The sequence below is a fragment of the Pleurodeles waltl genome, chromosome 9 (assembly GCF_031143425.1).
Source record: "Pleurodeles waltl isolate 20211129_DDA chromosome 9, aPleWal1.hap1.20221129, whole genome shotgun sequence".
In the NCBI taxonomy this organism is placed as follows: Eukaryota; Metazoa; Chordata; class Amphibia; order Caudata; family Salamandridae; genus Pleurodeles; species Pleurodeles waltl.
In genome coordinates this window covers 387,487,012-387,508,350 of record NC_090448.1, presented here as the reverse complement: position 1 = coordinate 387,508,350, position 21,339 = coordinate 387,487,012, and the positions used below count along the sequence as shown (strand labels likewise).

General features: G+C 42.9%; 1 protein-coding gene across 2 annotated transcripts in view; it reads left to right on the top strand.

Moving 5' to 3' along the window:
- The window catches only part of CSKMT (citrate synthase lysine methyltransferase), a 60,255-nt gene extending 41,856 nt beyond the window's left edge, over nt 1-18,399 (top strand). For both annotated transcript variants that reach the window (XM_069207032.1, XM_069207033.1), the window contains one exon: nt 17,259-18,399. In XM_069207032.1, coding sequence (XP_069063133.1) covers nt 17,259-17,923 — 665 coding nt within the window. In that variant the 3' untranslated portion in view covers nt 17,924-18,399. The remainder of the gene's footprint in view (nt 1-17,258) is intronic.
- Nucleotides 18,400-21,339: the final 2,940 nt, after the last annotated feature.

The window sequence follows — 21,339 nt, the reverse complement described above, 5'->3', positions numbered from 1 at the left end:
GTATACTCATGCAGCTGGGTGTGGACTCCACCAGGGGTCTAATAATGCCAGTTCCCTAAGAAGGTCTGTCAGTTGCCCTGTCATGCAGGGTTTCGTGTGTGCCCTTGGAGGCTCCCTGTCTAGTGTCCCATCGATAGCACAATTAGAGTCTTCTGCGAGGATAGTTTCTGCAGTTAAGTAGGGGGCTGCAGCTTTAATCACCTCCCCATAGAAGGTCCCACTATCCACATATAGGGCAAATACATTAATGTGACAGAACTCTTTCCCATCTAAACTTCCTAATAATATCACACACCTCACTTCCTGGTCTATATGTCCGCAGTGTCGGAGCGGAACTCCAGGGGCCACCCAATTCGGCCCCTGGAGCCTGAATAGGATGTTGCATATATTTGGCCTAGCCATGTCTCTGTATGCTAGAGATAAAAAATCCCTCATGTGTGTGTTTCCTATAGTAGGCCTCTGACATTCCATGTCAGTAGTTTAAACGTGTCAACCATTTTGGTTCATCTGCATCGTGCACCTCTCCAGTCCACACCCCTCCATTGCCCGTTAAACTCAGCCTACTCACAGGGTTTAACCAGGACAAACGTATCCCCCACATTTTCATTGAGCATCAGCATACATCCCAGTCAGTCGCAAATTAACAAAACAAAGCAAATCCCAAACCCCTCCCTCCCCTTGGGCAGTAAAGCCACCTCATCCCACCCTACACATGGCTGAGTGAAAGCCAGGGAACCCCCCTTATTCCCGTTTCTGGAAACTAGCATCAATGACAAGCAATCAGTAACGTTCAAACTCAGAAACTTACTGCGCTACACATCAGTGTGGTGTGAGACCACAAGGCCAAAGCGCTCAATCACTCCACCCCCATCTATGCTCCTATAGTCCTATTGTATCGCCAGCCCTCCTTAATAGTTCTGCATGTATGACATCAGGTAGTATATCTCAACAGCCATGCACAATAATGTAGCAGAGGAAGACAGATAATATAAGTGGAGGTTTAATAGGAATGGTTCCACCATGATAGTAGGTGGTAATGTCAGTGAGTCAGTGTCTGGCTTGAGCACTGGGCCTGCCAATGTATGAGTGTTCCTCGCGTCGCATCAATGAGGCTCTAACAGGGTGTCCCTACGTCAGTACTATCTCTGTTCCAGGGTTACTCGTCTGTTTGGTAAACATCTCTCCGGTGTCCGTTCCTAATCACTAACAGCTATGTATTGACCACCTCACTGTCTGTAGATAATCATTAATCACTCTACACCTGTCTTAAAAAAAAAAGTACCAACAGGACACAGTCTCTATTATGTTCATCACAGTTAGACAATCTGCTGCCATTGTACAAATTACATTACCATTCATATTGATCTTTGGGTAAACCCAACGCATGTCTTAACAACTCTGGGAAGAGCCATAATTCATGACTCAAAATATCTTCTTCAAATCCGTGTAAACAAGTCTGATTGAGTTCCCTTTATGAACTATGGACATAAGGCAAAAGATGGAAGATGCCTTAAGCCAAATGTCGGGAACCCTTGTCTCACAACCTGCGTCATTAGTTCTGTAACATAGCACTGCAAAATCCAAATACCTGTTTCCCAAACCTCTCAAACCTTTTAAGCTCCTACGTGCTACCACATCTTTACTAAAACTCATTACATAGACCTCCTGAGATAACCGCCCCTTTAGCTCTGTTTTTAGAAAGAACATGTATCTTCTCCAGAATATTCAATATGTATATCTGTTTAAGTCTTCTAGGATACTGCAACACACTTACAAAATATCTTGTATATTTTACTAAAAATGCATGTTCAATACATGCAAACACTCCAGATTTAGATGTTACATTTTTTTCTCCTAAAATGGAGAGCACTTAAGTTTTCTGGCCCATGCAAGTGAAGGCCACCCAATCAAGATTTTTGTATTTTCTTCTTTTCTGCATTCTGGGATGTAAGTCTTGTTCGTCTCATAGTAAAGTCAATCAAGACTACAGAGTCAAATATTGAAAAAAAATACCCGGACATCATTGTGTACTCAAGCATCAGCCTTCCACACATGAGTCATGAAAATGCTGTATTTTAGCTTTCTCCCTAAAACTGATGCAAACATTGGCTTAGTTGCAGACAGTCCTAATTCACTAGAACAGTAAACTGTCAGTGAAAGGGTTTGTGCTGCAGTGGGTTGATTGTACTTGCCCAGCAGACAAAATAAAAATGACAACTTGATTTTCTTTACCCCCCAAACAATATCTTGGGTATCAGGGGTTAGGAATTCCACCCTCCTGAGAAAAGTAAACATGTCAAAGAACACACAATATGACACAAATCATCAGTTTAACAAAATAATACAAATGACAATGTAATAAGCCACGAAATGTCATGGTCTTGAAGAAGAACCCATCTAAGAAATGGCAAACCATGAAAACCGCATGAATGTCAGTGGTTGGCTGGATGACCCAAATCCCACTTCTCTCCGAATTACTTCCTGTTGTATATGCTTAAAAACTGACAACATAAGTTTCTTGAAAACAACTAAAGTGCACTGTAACCAGACCTTAAAGCTAGAGGGGATGTTTGATGTCATCCTTCCTGACAATGGGTTGGCAGCAATTTCTGTTCATTAAAATGTTGGGAAATGTATAGAGCACTTGGCGAGGAAAGAACAGGCAATATCGATGAAATGAGGGAGAGCTGGTAAGGATTGTGAGTGGCCTGTTAGAGATATCCGATGAGCATCAAAGCTTCACATGCTGGCTAGTGGCCCAAGAAAGAGATTTAATGAGCTTGAAACTAACACATGTTGATTCCCAAACATAAGACTGGAAGAGGGTGGGACTTTGCTTAAAGCTTTTAAAGTTGCTCTCAATTAGAGAGACCTTTCTGAAGTCTGAGTATCATTGTCAATAAGTAAAATTGTGTTCTAAGTTGCGATACATACACATGTTGAGTGAAAATGTGCTTCAATAGATAGACTTAACACTTTGTTAGGGAAACTGTGGTCCATGGTGTGAGATGCCCAAAGTGAGGGTATGCTGGAATATTTGAATCTCTCACTAAAATAATAAAACTGTATTCCAAGATTTGACAATGACAACCTTTGTGTGAGATTGTTCTCCATGGTGAGAGACCACCACCTATTTAGCAATAGTAGGCTCTCAATTATTGAGTAAGACTGTACTCTAAAATGAGACACACCCAATGAGTAGTACTAAATGTACTTGCCTACTGTTGCCTCTTCTACACAGAACATTGCTCACTCAGCCCACCACATAGTCATCATCTGCCACCCTCCCAAAAGGCTTTGGTCTCCCATGTTCTGATGGAACTGGAAGTCATCAAATACATGGACTAGTTGGAGCAGCAAGCTCAGAGGTTATAGCTGTGCTATGATTTCAGTAAGTGTCACTGACCTGGCAGATACAGTATCAATCCACATTTGGGGTGCTGTAGGGCAGACAGGGGTTACTGGGTCTCAACCATGGTGGTTGATTTTGGTTCCCCGTGGTATCATTGGATCTGTACTACTATGGGTCTGTGAACCAGGCCAAGTGCTCATGGTAGCGAGGAAGGGCAATTACATGTTTGACATGTACATAGTATGGTGGACACAAACTCAACAATCCATCAACTGACTCAATAAATCAAAGCACTGCCATTTGCAAGATGGTAGGGGTGAAGAGTGAGACTTTAGTTTGTATTGTTCAGGTGGAGAATGCTTGGGGCCAGGCCTGTCCTTTTGTCTATCCTAGATCACTGCTTGAGAGAGACTGATGACCGCCCAGTGTAGAAACCTTACACTTCATTGTGCCTGTTTTGTGGATGAACCAGTTCAGAAACAGCCTCAGTGCTACATGTTTTGAGAAGCTTCACTTTACACAAAGCCTGTGAATGGAGAGCAAACTGGAAAGGGCACTTAAAAGACAACCACATCAAACTGGTTCTGAAGCTTTAGACAACAAATCCACCTCCTTTGCCTGGAATATGTGTGTAAAAGTATGATCCACATCTCTGCCATTTGTTCCAAGCTCTTCCAGACTAAGGAAGGGAGTGCTCTGTAGAACCTACCTGCTGAGAAAGGAAATAAATGTGCCTGGCCTGGTAACAGGAGCCACTGTCCAGGAGGAGGGAAACAGCCTGTTCCCGACAAGTGGCACCCCCAGTGGAATCTGACCAAAAAAGAGAGTGAGTCTGGAGTGCTGCAAAGAGATTCTCAACGTCTCTGTGCAACCCCAGAGTGACCTGTATCAAGATTCTTGTCTTGCACAGCAGCCTGACATGGGCTAAATATATGGGTGCAGCTGTTACCAGTACTCAAAAAGGATGATGTCACTGAAGGATTAAGGTTGGATGAGCCCGGAAGCCTCAACTGCCACAGAGTGACGACATTGTGAAGAAACTCGAGACGCAGTAACTAATACAACCTATCACCACTGTGCAGCCAGCCACAAGTCTGGGCATTGTCTAAGATTGGTTTGACCACTCAGACCTGCGTAGGGAATCTGCGAACTGTAGCCCAAACAGAGCTGCATTGCAGCCCTTTGAAGAAAGGACCAGTGCCAAAAGACTGGGAGTGCATCTCTCCGAACAGCCTGCACTGCAAATAAAGTAAGAACAGGTAAACGCAGGGCTTAGCCTCCGTAGGGGGAAACAGACTGATGCACGTGGGCAAGTCCACAGTGCTGCTTAAGACTTTTTAACCAAGGTTTGAAAAAGACATTGAACTGAGTTGCTTTGCTAACAAGTGCATCTCCTTTGTGTTATCTGCAGCCATGCTTAATCCTTGCTTTCTCCGTATATCATAGCAAACCTTAGAAATAGAAACCCAACCACAGCGGGAAGGAGAATAGCTCTAAGGAGAATGGGGTGTAGCACTTAACTGTTTGTTACCTCTGATTACAGCCCTCTACCTGCCCTCTCTTGCTACCTTGAGAGTCAAGTGTGGTAAGGTTTGTACTTGGCCCAGTTTCCAGAGCCCTGATCAGATGGACAAAGTATGCTAGTGGCAGACAACCTCAGCCACCACGGTTGAGGCTGAGTAGCCCCTGTCTCTCCTGTGATTTCTCCCCCTCCCCCAAACCCAAATGGAATCTGACAAGCACCCTTCCCAGTCACAGTAACATACCTTAAAAAGTGTACAAGGATACTAAAAGCACACCATTTCAGTTGCCCTGTGTGTAACTCACAGAAAATGACTTTCATGTTACCAGACAGAGCTGCTAGGTATTCTACCATTCTAAGTCGGGTTCTCTTTTGAGAGTAACATACTTCATATCAAAACCATCTATGCGCAAAACATTTTGGCCAGTCAGTGTTCACATTTACCCTATTTTATATATTATGTCACCTTCTCCCACATATCACACTATATCACACAAGCCTTGATATAATTCTACAACACAGGAGGTTTCTGCCTTGCCGAAGGGCCCACAACTTCATTGCTTATTTCTCCACAAGACCCCCAGAAAGAATTTATTGCGTCAGGGCCCTGCTCTTCTCTTCTGACTGATTAGTAGAGTTTCCTCTTCTTCTAAGATAAATCACAGTAGCAGAATTTCTCAAGAGCCTTACACTTGTATATTGAGCTCGCTAACAACAACACGCAACGAATAGAATCCTGCCCTTGTCAAACCTTTTTCCAGTCTGGTGACTTGAGTCTCCTAATGCCTAGACAAAGTGCACCGATTAATTGGATGGGGCTAGTATTTATCCCTCTATGATATGCTAGCGCAAAGGTAGATTCTACCAAAGACCAGGCTTTCTTAAGAATTTGACCACACTTTGTCTGGTGTATTGCTCTGGCTCAAACTAAGAGGACACAATGCCAAATAATACAGCACTCTGTCTGAGTAATGAATATATTTATTAAGGCACTGCCCAGATATCAAATAAAAGGCACGCAAATATATGAAAATAAGCATATAACTAAAATGAAGTAAAACTTGTGGATATACAAGAATAATCACAACAATTAAGCAACCACATAAAGAAATGTGCAATGCAGCAACAGTGAATATATATGTAAAAAACATCTAAATTGCTTCACCAATGTTTTTTTTTCATCATCCTTGCCAGCCAGACTGGGTGAGCTGGGGTCAAACAAGGCGGGAGACCCCCGAATTGGGATCAAAGAGATCCTGGGCAGCGTGTCCGCTCCACATGCGAGTTCCTGTCTTGTTGCCAAGTCTCTCTGTCTTTTATACCTTAAAACAAGCTCAAGGAGAGATTTCTAGAAAACCACTCCCGTCTGTTATGAATTTTAATTCTGGCTGTACTTCGTCCATGTCAAAAACATGCAAGAGAGCAGGCCAGATTCCTCATGCTTACTTCTGAGGCAGAACCATACTTTTCTCTAATGAAAACATTCTCAAGCTTGTGCACTTGTATCTAGTCCGCATCCCCTATAACATGTTCCAGCACAGTATGAGAAGAGAAAAATAAGTTCTCTGTGGAAAACAAGTTTTGTGTGAAAGAAAATCTGTGCTGCCCTGCAACCATAGCTGGGCACAAAATGAAATCATTTTCACAAAATGGAGTTGATGGTCAAACATGGAGACTGTGGTTAAATACACATAGCATTAGATCTGGACAGAATGTACATTTCGAGCTGTTAGCAGAGTGGTTGGCGGAATCCAGGAACAAATGGTCAGTGCAGTGGGATTGCACCCATACTCCATCAACAAATAGTTTCGGTTTGCTAAGTGGCACCTAGTGTGTACTAGGGCCAAAAGAAGCCCGTGCGCTGTTGCTGGGAGGAGGTATGGTTGGCAGGGAAGCAATCTATATTCCCCAGCTTTGTACACACCTACAGATTCTTTGGATGAAATCCACAGAGATAATATAATGCAGGTTGTCATGGCTGAACAACCTTCACGAGAGCGACCATCAGCCACCTCATAGTTTTGTACAATGGAGAAGAAGCCACCATTGACTAATGCTTTGAGTCAACTTTGGGTACAACTCCAAAGTCCTAAAACTCATTTATGTCATGCTAGAAAAATCAGATAGAGGCAGGGTGATACTGTTTTGCAGCAGTGTAAGGATTTTTGTCCCTCAGGCCTAATGACCAAAGAACTGAGCTGTTATTTACATCCATGCAAGAAATGCTGAATGTAGGGTTGAAAGCCCTGGTGAGTTAACCCTGTGCTGCCCTGCACCCTATTTTACCATTTCTGACTGACCTGGGAGTTTACATGCACAGACAACACGTGTCTGTGGTCTCCTAGCAGGTGCAGTTGTGTGGAATTTAATAAAATGTCTAGTTGTCCATGGGACAGGTTGCTTCTTAAATCTATTTGTCCAGTAAAAAAAATCTACTTGTCCCTATAGTACCATGTAGTGCGGTGACAAATAATGGCAGCAATCTCATTATGCAAGAGCTCTGATAATAGCCTCTCGGATTATTCCTGGACCACTACTATAGAAGGGCTTGAATACATGCAATTTTAATCCTTACTATAGCAATTTCCTTATTTTGCCACCTTTCCACAGATCTACATACTGGGACCGAAGGAAGCAGTACACAGTAGTTCCAGGGCTGGAATGCCTTTGAGTCAGCAAACCTATTAACTTGCATGTTTTACAGATTTTCAACAGCTCTTCTCTAATCTTTTCCCATAATGAAAAAGGTTGGCAATTTACTCCTGACAGTAGAAGTTCTTCCAGGGTTGGGGGAAAAAATGGTTGGAGGGAAAGTGAACTTGTAAACGCTCAATAGATTTTCACATGAGCAAATCTACAGATGCATAATTGCTCGTGCTAAAATACAGTTCACAAATATTTTCTAGTAGTACGTTTTCCTGGTCTACTTCTAAGTTTTTGTGAATTCATGAAAGCCACTAATTGAAGGACATATGCATTGGGTGCACTTTTGTGACTTTTCTGTAAGAATTGGGTCCCTAATTAGGTCTGGCATTAACAAAGACATTTTATTTTTGCTAAATTTCTATTTCTCTCTATCGGCTGGCTTTACTGTGAATGATTACATTCTGCTCTTCCACAAGGAGCATATTGGCACACAAAGTAGTTTTGTTCAGTTCCAGGAACTACTGTGGCAATCAGTGATGCAACAAAACTGGAGCCCCCCGCAAAGAACATGGAAGGGCCCTCCTCTCCAGACTCATTCGGGGCAGATGCTGTGCTGAGGGCCCACCTAGAGGGGGACTGTGGTTTCTTTGTTATGCCACCAGTGGCTTTTTGCCACCAAAAAATTTTTTTCTTTTTGCCAATGTTTGTTACAATGGTGAGGGCTTGGCAGCTCCCACAACAATAAAGTGTTACAAAAGCCATGTCAAAACAAGACACGCATTGCCGAACCAAAAGGACCGACAAACATTTTCAGATCAGTTGCCTTTGCCAGTGCTTGTTCATTTTTATGCTTCCCATAATCTTGTTGAAAATGGTTACACTGATTTTCCATTAGGATTATTTTTGGGAAATACTATCATGCATCAACACATTTTACTAAATGACCCATCAGAAAAATAGCACCTAAAGTGCCATAGTAGCTAAGTGTTTTTTTTCCTACTTGCCTTTTTTTCCGCACTTTTTATTTTGAAAGCAAAGAATCCTCAATTTTGCTTACACGCTTCTGCAAACATTTGCATTTAATCAGAGAGCATTCTGGCAGCATTATACTTAGCCTCATATTGTTAAACTTTTCAAATATGTCATACACTTTTTTTTTTACTGGAACCTCTATCAGTAGTGTAGTTTGACCTTAAAATATTTATTTACAGCGCTTACCCTAATAATGAAGTCTTTTCATTAATGAACCATAAATACAAATTCGAACAGCAGTAACATATGGACACAAATATTCTCTCAACCGCAGACGGTTCCCTTCTCTGTAAACTGGCAGCCGAAGGGTATGTGCTGTAGGGGGTTCAGCCTACTTGTCCCAAGGACAAAATAAACATGAAAACTTGTTGCCCTTGACCCCAAACAATTTGTCCTGGGCGTTTGGCGATCGGAATTCCACATCCCTGAGGTGCTCTACATGATTTTGGAAAAGTCACCAGCATAGTACCAGACTTTTCTGGAGAAGGAAGTCCCTCAAAAGTGGAACTCTTTCTGTAATATGGTTGACAACACCATGTCCAGGCCATGACATAACTGATGGGTGGTTTTAGGTGTCTGATAGTCATGGGGTCCATGTTGGGGAGGGCGCTTACAAACTCTCCTTGGTAAATATGTGCAGCATGTCATGGTGCAATTTTTCATCACCCCGGAGTGTGAGAAATATTTGTTTTGCCTCTGTGAGTACTTGAGGGGTTGGTGGTCCCCTTGTATGTATGTATGTAGCCTCCAGATTGTGGGTTGTCACTTAATACAAATATATACCTTGCCAGTAGCTGCCTTCTCTTTGTCGTGTTGGATGCCCACCTCTTCTCATTCCTTTTTCCGTTACCCTGACCATTTTTGAAATTTTTTTGCCACATTTTTCTCTGGCTGTATCTGATGAAGAAACTCAAGTGAACAGAAAGGTCTCCTTGCCTTTGCCACAGTGGCAACCAGTTTAGACAGTTATTTATGTCCGTCGCCTGAAAGATGCAAGAGCTTGTCAAAGACAGAAGGTATTGCCTTTTTAGTGTGAGAGGCAAGCTGGGCCACACAGGATTATTATATGCAAGGATGCCGGTGTTCGTCTGTAAAGTATTGTGTAAAAAAGTAACAGAAAAAACATTTCATAGTACTGTAGGAAAAGCAAACACATATCTTAGGGTATCTCCAAACGAATAAATGTTTTCAATCTTTATAAATGTGATGGTTTATTTTTCAAACACTGTTCAATCGAGAAACTGTGAAGAGAATTTAAAAAGAATAATGATGTCAGAATCTGAAGGGAAACCCTTGCCAAGACCTACTTTTATTCCTGCAGGATTTAGCCATTTGCTCCTTACCCAGCTGAGTGCAGCAGATGGCCCTTCCTTCAGCACCATAAAAGTCTTTGTGCCAAAGCTTTCTGTAATATGGATGCAGAAAATGAAACAAAAACAACCCTTTAATTGTGCTCTTCTGCCAGACACAAGGAAAATATCCCTGTTCCTGTAAGGCGACACCCAAGAGAAAGGGCTGGAAAACACGTGTTCTTTTGGTGTGTTCAGTGAATGAGCGTGACAATAAAGCCCAGTAGTGGTAAGCACTGCAGCTTGACAACTGGCCTTTCGCTGTCTGGTAGGCTCGACCTAAAATCTGAACAGATGCATGACCATTTCAAACTATGATATGCGATCTCTCCTCAGCCCACACGTTTTTATTCAGCCTGCCAATGAAAGATGAAGCACAGCAAAATCCTTTGAATGCCTGAAACCTGTATGCAACGGATACTCATTCACTCCCAGAATTATGGGATTCTTACCATCAGAAGTCGAGCGAGACAGTAAATATTGTGGGATGTGGTGGCTGCGGGGGCAAGGGGGCTCAGGCTAGTTAGAGATTACTGAGCTCTGACCGCAGTACTGTTGAATCCCAAACTGGATGAACAGATGCTCGCTTTTAGCACTTGAGACTCGGGACAGTGAAGCAGAGCCGTCCAAGGCTAACTCAAGGAAGTGATATTCAGAACGCAGCAACAGCTTTCAGTAAGCTTACCACCTCACTCATAAAATAATGAACTTTACATAAAGGAATGGTCAGTAAAGTATATCGAATGTAGTTGTCTCCTTCCTGGTCAGATGCGTGACCTGGATGACTGTAAAGTTTTAATGCTGTAAACGGATTTACCATGGGGCCCATGCCCAGATTTGTTCAGTGGAAGATAATCACAAAGCCCAAACTAGTGACAAAGGAACACCAGAGGCAGCAACTCTCTGTGAAATAGGATCGAACAGCATCACCAAATCTATCTCATTTAGATACTCTATAAAGTGCTTGATTCAGTGTTCTTACACGTGTAAGGATAATGTGCCTCCCAGTTGACTTTGCTCTGATTTTGGATTCTGGTGCTGAAATGTACCCAAAATGTACAGTATAAATTGGTGCCTCTTATTCATAGTGGCAGCTCTGGCCGAGCACCATCCTACAACATCACTGTAGATCAAATTGTGCTGAGCATGTCATTTCTCTTATGAGCCAAAGCTTAATACAGACCAGCACAAGTCGGAAGCCTATGGCACACAGTGCTGCCAATTGCTGGAATAGTTCCACAGAAGCCCACAGAATACTTACGACAGGTTGAAAAGCACTTGATGCCCGACCTAAAAAAGGAAGGAAAGAAAGGCGAGATAAAGAAAAGTAGTGAAAACAGGAAAAAGAATGAAAGAGAGAAGGAAGGCAAGAGCGGTGGAAGTAATGAAAGACACAAAAAAGATAGAAAATAAATCAGTATAGAAAGAAGGAACGTCAGAAAAAAGGGAAGAAAAGAAGGAAGGAATGATGGAAATAAACAAAGTAGAGAAGGAAGAAAAGACAGGTAAACAGGAAAGAAACAAGGCAAGAAAAGAATGGGAAGAAGGAAAGAAAGAAAAAGAAAAGAATACAAGAAAGCAGGAAGGAATGATGCAAATAATGAAAAAGAAAGGAAAAAAGAATGAATATTGGAAAGATGTAAGGAAAGACTAAGATAAAATTAAGAAAAGAAAAACTAAAAAAAGGCAGAAAGGAAAAAGAAAAGGGAATGAAAGAAAGAAAAAAATTAAAGCAGTAATGAAGGAAAGAACGCAAGAGAGATGGAAAGGAGAAAAAAGGAAAACTAAAGAATAGAAATGAAGAAAGGCAAGTAATTTGAAGAAAAGAAACAAGGAAGAAAATAAGGGCACATGGGAAGAAAAATTAAAGATAGAGAGAAAAAAGGAAAGATGGCAAGAAAGATGTAAAGAAAGAAAAAGGAGGAAAATGGAAGGAAAGAAAAAAGGAGAGAGAAGGAAAGGTAGACAGCAAGAAAGAAAGGAAGAAGGAAATAAATTGGGTAGAAGGAAAGAAATAAGGGAAATAAACAAAACTGTTACATTTGCTACAAATTAAACATGATCGAGGCTGATTTTCTTTGTAGGCAACGATTATTAAAGAACCATTGGTGAAATTGAATCCAGAATAAACATGTTCTGAAGAATTATCCACTTATGGATTCACATGGGAAAATATTGAAGCTTTGTGCACTGCCTACATAGTAAAAAGAGAATAACTTAATACAGAGCAGTTTCAAATGGATTCAGTCTGTTACGTGGAGAAATACCAGCAGTCAGATAAACATAAGAATTGGCAGGAGACAGGAAAAGCCTGTGGTCATAACTGGTAGAATGGCCTTGCTTTCTCCTCAGGTTCTGAACACAGAAGCAACACTAAAGTAATTATAAAGTCAAAACAAAAACACTGGCAATAAAGGGAACTACATTTTGTGTGGATGCGCTCTTGGTGAAAGAGGAAAATGCAGTCACTCAAAGTGAAGTTAACTAGTGGCTGAAGTAGGCTGACCCCTTGCCCCATGCTGCATGCTGTAGTGGCTCGAAGCAAAATGTGAATGACACAATAGACCATGAAGAAAGGTGACTGAAAGCCTCTTGAAGTAAGTGTATTACACATAAAATTGTAGTAAAATCAAACGGTCTGGTGTAATGCCAAATCTAAACAAGCATTTGCAATGCAATAGATCTTGCATTTCCTCGATTTAGAGCTAGAGTAGCGGGTCCATCGTGGCAGAGTGTTTTGTGAGGCGCCCGACTTTTGGAAGAACTGGAAGAGACACTTAATAGTCTCTGCAGGTGAGTGGACTTAGAAGTAGAGACAACAAGTGATGCAAGCCCAGCATTGTTGTCTGGGAAAGCATTCTTGTCAGAACTGGAGAAGTTCTGAACTCACCAGTTTGTTTTGTCTGGAAGAGAAGCAGGCGGCTACACTTTCTCCTGTGCTGCTTCGGATGCCATTACAGCCCTGTTTATATCAAAGCAGCCATGGGGAAGTAAAGATCAGCAAGCTCACGCCGAGTGTTTGCTTTTCCCGAGCATGTGGATGAGGGGGGAGGGAGTTGAGAAGAAGCTTTAAGAAACTTTTGCTAACAAATAATTGTTTTGATAAATGTTTAAATGTGAAGCAATCTGAATATATTATATCTCGTAAGTTGTTTTGGCAAAATGTTCAAATTTTGTTTAGCTCAATAATGCACCAAAAGTTTCCCGCAGTTTTTGAAATTGTTTTTATCATTGGAATGAAACAAAACATGCAGAAAGGTTTGTGTAACATTTTTAACTTAGAATTTAAACCCACCTGGTCTGAAAGTAGAGTTTCAGTGTATTGAATAGTTAACTTAGACAACAATTTCGGTTTGTGGTTTTAATATTTGCAGAGACACTTTGGTGCACGATTTGACTGCGATGTTTACATGGTGAATGTTGAAAGGCTGTGCTGCGTTGCCAACTCTGGCTTTCATTGACATATTTTTTATCCAAACTCCCAAGTGTGACCCTAAGCTTCTTTTGTGTGCTTCCAGTCTGGAAAGCAACCTACCCTGGCATCAGTTCTAGCAATAGTACACATTTTTAAAACATAAATATAAAGGGTGCCCCTTTATTTTGGTCCTTTACAATTGCATAGAGGGAGAGGTTATTTTCCCTGGTTGTGTTGAAAAAGGGGGAATTAAAAAAAGCTGTGCATGTTAATTTAATTACAAAAATAGCTTCTTCTTACAAACAACTTTACTGAGAAATGCATCATAGTTGAAAAGAAACAGACAAGGGCAGAGGGGTTAAAGCATAAAGCAGTGCCACGGATAAGGGAGACAGGCTGAAAAACGAGCAAGCCACTCCCTGTAGAAGCCACTTAAACAAGACAAAGAGAGTGAGGGCGAGATGGCCCTGGAAATGCCACCTCTGCTGTTGGTTTTATGTTTGTAGAGGGAGCTGGGGGAGGGGAAGGGAGACCTGTTGGAGGACTTGCTCGAGAAAGCGTGGCTGCTCTGGAACACACACCCACAGTGTAAGAGGAGCAGGCAAAAACTAAACAAAAAGTCCCCTACAGAAGAGCTAAACAGGACAAAGTGTATTTATACAGTAGTTGGTCCCTGCTTCCAAAGAGCAAAAGCCAGGACAAAGAGGCATAACTGACCACTAGCAAGGAAGGGGTTTTAAATGGGACTGAAACAAGCAAATTAATCGCTGTGAGTCCACAGTAGTATACTTAAGTATACAAGAGGTCGAACGCTTACGTTCGGCCTAAAAAGAAGGTCAGAAAAGGAAGAAGAGAAACTTAAGAAAACAAACGTAAGAAGCAGGATGAAAAGAAACCTGGGAGAGTGAGATAAAAAGACAGCAAACTTGGTGTGGTAGACGTTTAAGCCATGAGGTGGAATCAAGACTAGGCTGCCTTGGAATTCAGCAAACTCATCATTCGGTAGTAGCACTGGTGGGCTCCCAAGAAAAACTTTGAGTTCCAACATTTTCTTATATTTTATTTACATATAATTATTTTTATTTTTTTTAACAAATAAGGCACTTATCTCCGCTCCTTAATATTATGATGTAACTTGTGGTTTTACACTGTTGTGTGGGTCATCCTTTGTGGTATACAATGTAACCACAAACCCATGAGTCTCAGCAGTGTCTGTTAGTTATTTGTAACATTCACACTTCAAACTCAGTCAACTTTGGGTTCTGTCATGTGGGGGAGCCATTAGGGCAACGGGATGAGCTTAGAATGCAAGCCCAAGTGGCACTAAGTAAAGAATCAGGGGTTGACAATGAGCCAGCAAATGATTATGTTGACTGATCGGAATGACGCAGAGCCATCATAAAGAACTTGCACTGTGAGGTATGTATGCAGATCTTGCATTTCTGGACTGTTACATCTGTTGCTTCTGCCAGGCTAAAAAATAATTTGAGGTGTAGATGCAACCACCCTCTTGAGGAGACCCTGATTGAAGGCTGAGAACCAGGAGTATGAGCAAGTGAGAATATAGGATGTGGTTGAAAGACTAAGGCCCTCATTACAACCCTGGTGGTCAAAGACAGCCAGGGCTGAATTGGCGATCGTACCGCCAACAGGCTGGCGGTACACTTCGCCATATTTTGGCCGCGGCGGTAGCGCCACGGTCACACCGCTGGGACCGACGGTTTACCGCCATCATTGTCCCGGCGTTTATAATCCGCCAGGGCAGCGCTGCTTGCAGTGCTGCCCTGGGGATTATGACTCCCCTTCCCACCAGCCTGTCCATGGCGGTAGAGACCGCCATGGAAAGGCTGGCGGGAAGGGGAGTCGTGGGGTCCCCAGGCACAGCCCCACCCTGCTAGGATGTTACGGCCGACATCCCCGCTGGGCCGGCGGGTGGAAACTCTGTTTCCGCCCGATTGCCCAGCGGGGATGTTGAAATGCGGCCGGTGGGGTTTGCGGCCGCATAGGCGGCCGCTTGGGGGTTCAACGCCGCCTGCCAAGGTTGCAATGAGGGCCAAAGTGCCTTAGATGCAGATTACCTAGTTAGTGCTTTCCTCCCCCAGCACCCAAGTGTATCCATGCAGACTTCCCAACCCCCTCAACCTTTTCCCCTAAAAAATACCTTACTTGGAGTTTGTGTTAATGACAAATGTGTCTAAGACATGTACAGCCCATCATCCCCTTTTTGTTTGAGACTCCGAGGCCTTCCTAGAGATGGTGCCCTGTGGGGTACCAGTTAAAGCGCACTGCGGGGTGATAACTGACGGGGTTGTGCACTTTCCTTTCTATGACAAGTTGGTGAAGGCTGATAGAAGCTGACTCCTGCCATGATGTCTCCAAGAAGCTACTGTAGTGAGCCCTCTTTGCCACTTGCCCTGCAAGTGTTTTTGTGCATCTGGAAGAACTGTTTATTAGTGGAGGGTGCGGAGCATCGGAATGTTCTCTATTCGATCTGGAATTCCCGATGTGACAGTAGCAGCCAGGAGGGCTTTGGTTCATTGGAGACAGACAATTTAATGAAGGCCTTATGTACATACTCTTTTCCCAACAGAGTTTGGGGACAGCAAGCTATCAAATCCCATTATCTTAGTCGGCAAGCCTAGGTGATGCCAATGACAATGGAGTAGAGCAAATTGTTATTTCTGACTAGAGGGCAGGTGGTCATTATGTAAGAGGAACTTGCGTTAGTAGTCATTGGTCCCTCATTGATAGAGTACCTCTCATATTCATGCGGGGGCCCTCTGACCTTTACATGCGGCCTCCTAGGCAACAGGAGCACTGGGCAGCTCTTTGCTTGACTCCGTACTAACAATAAAAATATTAAATAGACACACAGTCATTTATTTCAAAATTAATTGGTGTTAAAGAAAGGAAATAACTACGGACTCCTGAACTTTACTTTAGAAACATCTTCATTTTTAAAGACATCTTGCAGCATAAGTGTAAAACTAAGACAGTCTCTTTAAAATTAAAAAAGTGTATTTAGTTAACACTTTTTTACCTTAGTACAATTTATTTTATCAGTGCATTGAGATGTATTCATTTAAAAGTGATAGTTTTCAAACATAACATAAATTTGGAAACATTAATTCTTCCCCTTACCCTGAGAACACCACCAATAGTAAATTAAAGAGGCAAATCACTTGGTATGTGCACTTTATGGGTGGCCTGCGTTCCTATCATACATGAAAAACATTATAGTTTATTAAAATGAAACACAGAAGCAGGTTTTGTGCAGTGCACACCATGAAACATGTATTTCAAAGTCCTCTTATATGTGATAATGCAGAAAAAGGAGGGGAAGTGATAATAAACAATTGCCCAGGATCGCAGAATTCAGAAAAGTGGGTAAGCCAGGATTAATTCCAGATTTTCTGGTTTCCCATTGTTTATTTCAGCCACTAGATTTTATAGCCTTCGTTTCTCCTACACCTATCTTGCCACCAATCCCCCCCCAGCCACCCCACCTGACCGCCACTGCCCTGGCATCAATGCAGCCCCCGGGCACATCACAGACCAAACTTTTTGGCCCCTGAGAAAATGTATGCAAGTACCCATGCACTAACTCATCCACTAATCCCGTCCACTTTGATTCAGACACTGGAGCATCTTGTTGAGCCAGACAAGGCTGGTTGGGTCTTCCTCCTAAAAGTCATTCATTCTTATATTTTATAGATACATAACTAGCCATGCCATGGTGTGAGCCGAGTGTCTCACATTGGTTAATGGCAGTTGCCTGAGCTTTCTTAATATATTCTGTGTAATGTTACTGTATTTAAGACGGTTCACTCAGTATTTGTTAAACAGCCCAAGGGGACCTCTATTGTACCATCAGACACCTATAGAATGACACACTTACATTGTTCTCATGGTTGATTTTGTTTTTCTCCTTGCCGTTTACAGATGATCTGCAGCACAACATGCATAAGCAGAGCACATGGGACCGCTTCTATGTGGAGAACTGCCCTTCCACATTCCGCCACTTTGACTGGTTCTTTGGCTACAAGCATGTGGCAGGATTCTTGCACACCTTCCTGCAAAACGAGAAGCACATGGGACATTGGCACGTCCTAGATGTGGGTTGTGGGACATCAGACCTCGGGCTTGGGTTGTACAAGGGTTCTCCTCAACCGCTCCACATTTCCTGTGTGGATTTCTCCCCTGTGGCCATTGACTCCATGCAGAAACACTTTGCTACTACAGCTCCCATTCCATTGAACCCTGGCTCTGAGCTGCACTATAGGGAAGCCGATGCCACAAATCTGGCCCACTTGGATTCACACACTTTTCACCTGGTGCTGGATAAAGGCACCATGGATGCCCTGCTACGAGGGAAGGAGGGGGTGGCCAGAGCTGGCCTGATGCTGGCCGAATGTTTTAGGGTTTTACATCCTGGTGGCAGTTTGCTACAGTTCTCAGATGAGGATCCTGACGCCCGCTTGCCTTTCTTGGAGCAAATTCATGGAGTGGAAGGCAGCAATGCAAGTGTTCGGGCCCAAGATTTGGGGACCGTCGGAAGCTTACAATACTATGCCTACGTTATGACCGCACCAACTAAGTACTGCTGACATCCTACATCCATACCATATTCAACAAGACTGACTGATGGCTTACGTCTGACTCTGAAAAGACTGACTCTAAAATGTACATTATTACTTCAACTCCAAGGGGCTGGCTGATGTTTTGCATCGAGCCTTCAGGGGCCTTGGGCTGGCCATAGTTTATGTGAAGGGGATAAGGCTGACCATAGTTTATGTCCACAGTGCATGGCCCAGAGGAGGCTGAAAGCCTACATCGTGACTGCCACCCAAGCTACTTTTTATAAGGACTCTTCTAACTACGGGACTGTGCCAACTCTTCAAGTATTTCCTTCCAACTGCGTATGCAGGCATTCCTGGACCTAGATTCTGTTCCAGCCCTGTCTCATGCACTGATGGACTATTAGATGCGTAAATCTCCTGCTAATACTCATTTGTTCTGCTGTAAATGTGTCTAGTATGAGCATCTACTTTAATAAATGTGAATGAAAATCAGTGCCACACAAGCACTATTTGTCTCCCCACTTACTCCTTTGACAGGATCCTAAGTCCACAATTGCATTGAATGGAGACCAACTTATGATACTGGAGCAGGGTTGTCGAGTAAGAGGACAAGAGCATGCGACTGGAGGCGGTGTAGGGCACATACATCAGAAACTGCTTCAACTCAGCATTGGAACTTCATTAGAATGTTTCAGATCTGGATACAACCTCATCCCATTGTTTACCTCAACTCCTCCAAACTGATCACACTATGTCCCTTCCTGTTAGCCCCATCCCAGTCTGTCTTAATTTCCACAATCCCTCACTCAATGGCCGTTTTGTCAGCTGCCTGCCTGCTCCTTTTTTGAATAATTCTTCAAATGAACGTGACCAACTTTCTCTAACTCATCCCTTTTACTTCTTGTTGATGTCAAGCCCGTCCAGGACCTCCAGCAAATATAATATCTATCTAACATCATTCTACCTGACACCCTCATGTCCTTTAATCATTTTCATCATCAATTCTGTAGTATCCTGTAACCTAATGATTGACCTCCCTACAAAGGTGACTGGGCCATGAGAACACTTGGGTCATGCCCCACCAGGTTGGCCGCTATCTGAAGTATAGTGGATGTCATTTCTGAGTTTTGTCTTCAGCAGCTCTAGTCAGTGTTGAGTGCTCCTTGTGGCCTGGACCTTGTATCTTTCTCCTCCTAACCAACTACCCACAGAGTCGCTCTCTAGGTTGTCCAGTCTTGAGATGGTTCCATGGAGTGAGAGATAGCAGGCTTCCCTGCTTGACATCCGACTCCGTGATTCTCCTATAGTTCTTTGTGGGATAGGTGGCTACATTTCAAGATTCTCCTTTACGTGCTTAAAATTATTGATGACTTTGTGCTTGAATATTTTAAAACCATATTGTATGTATTATATAATGGGTTCATTTCCTCAGAGACCGTTATGTGGTGGGTTTAGTTACATGGTATTATTTTCACCATTTCAGAACTTTGTTGAATCTCTCTTGTGCCCTGCCCTCCATCCCAACTCTCCTTGAATTCTCCCTCGTTTTAACAGTTGTCACTGTCCTTCCTTCTCCTGGCCTTTGTAATCTTTCCTCTCTAGGCATCATGCTATCCAAGTAAATGGTGGAGAGACTAAGGACGACTTACTCTGGTGAATTCCCTGTTTGGGCTTGCTAGGGCATAGCATGGGCTTTGGTTCACACCCCCTACTTTCCTCATCTCTCCTACCTACACTACTGGCTATTGCGCAGATTCATAGCGTACTCGCTTGTGGGTTAACTGTGCTTACAATGTCATGGCCTTCTGTCACTTCCCAGTGGTTTAACAGCATCCCCAATGGGTAGGGGATTTGGACTGATGCTCCTGACATTGGCATTCTTCCAGCCATCTTCATTCCATAAATTCTTGTCCACAGTGGGATGTTACTGTTCTCCATCACCGTGACCATCACTTGCATCTGTCCAAATCTACCTAACTGTCAGAAAGTCCCTCCTCCTTTTGATCTCCACTTAACCAAAAGTACTGCTTAATACATGTCTTGTATAAATGCAACCCTTGCTGTTTTCTACTACTTGAAATCCCTCTTCACTACTCTCAACCGCTCAGCAAATTCCTCAGCATTGATTCCCACCCACATTTCAGCTTCTCACTGTTTCTCTCCCTGCGCACCAGATGGCACCAGGCAGATGGCACCCATTAAAAAAGAGAACTAATAGAACACGAGGCCTCATCCTGCAAATGCCATCCCTCTTTACATCCACCCGATGCCCAGACCATAGAGTGTAATCCACACAAAAGCTGCATAGGACATTGTTGTTATGTGTGTTTTTTATTTTCTGCCATCTCTGTTATGGCTGATGCCATGTTCTCCCGCTTCACCACTGTAGGTTCGTATATATGAATGTAATATTTATGTAGCGCGAACCAATCCAAAAGGCAGTGAAGCATATAATTCTGCATCTCCCAAAACTCCTCCTCACAGCCCGCCTCTTTTAGCCTTGATCACAATCCCAAATATTCCCTAGTTCTTCCACGTACATTCCATGTTCATGTACAAGAGTTGTCTCCAATGTGTAGCTTAGAACGAGTAGAAGGAAAGCCAATTCATGGGGTGTCTCCTCGTGATCAAACACTACCCTACCTTCCCTCTTCTTGGCCCACTCACCCTCCCTGTTCTTGTCTTCATCCTCGGGACTCTTTTTTTCCATAGGGGAACGAGTCAGCAATGCTTTATTTGTGCAGGTGGTGGAAACAAATACTCATTTTTGGGGACTACATGATCATACTTCATACAGTAGGAGGGAGAAAAAAAGGCATAATTAGAAAGAGAAAGATATAATATCTGCGACAAAGATAGAAAGCAGGGATGAAAAAGAACCTTCCACAGAGATATAAAAGACAGGGAAGTCTGTGTTCGTAGAAAAAAGAGGCATGAACAAAATCCTGTCCAATCTCTCCCTGCCTCTTTCAATGCAATGTGGATCCGCCTGGGTGATTGTGGGAAAGGAATAGTGCTGACGAGCCAGATGCATTTGTGAAGATTTGTGTATTTAATTACAGGTGGAGTATTGTTCTTCATATAACACGTAGGTTTCTCTTAACACAGCTACCCTAGTTCTGAGTGGTCCTGGTTTTACAAGATGGAGTATTTCACCCAGAGACTGTGGAATCAGGACAGTACAATGCAGATTGTCATGGCCGAACATCCTTCAAGACAGCGAGCATTGGTGACCTCATAATCTCGGACACGGGAGAAGATGGCCCCTTTGACTAGTGGTTAGAGTAAACTTTGGGCACAAACCCAAATTATTGTAAACATCATTGAGCACCCAAAGTCATGTGAAATGTTACCGAATTCACTTTGCTTAAAAACATACGGCAAGCCAGAAGAAAACAAATGTGGGCCGGGTGATGCTGCTTTCCAGTTGTTTAACAGGTTCT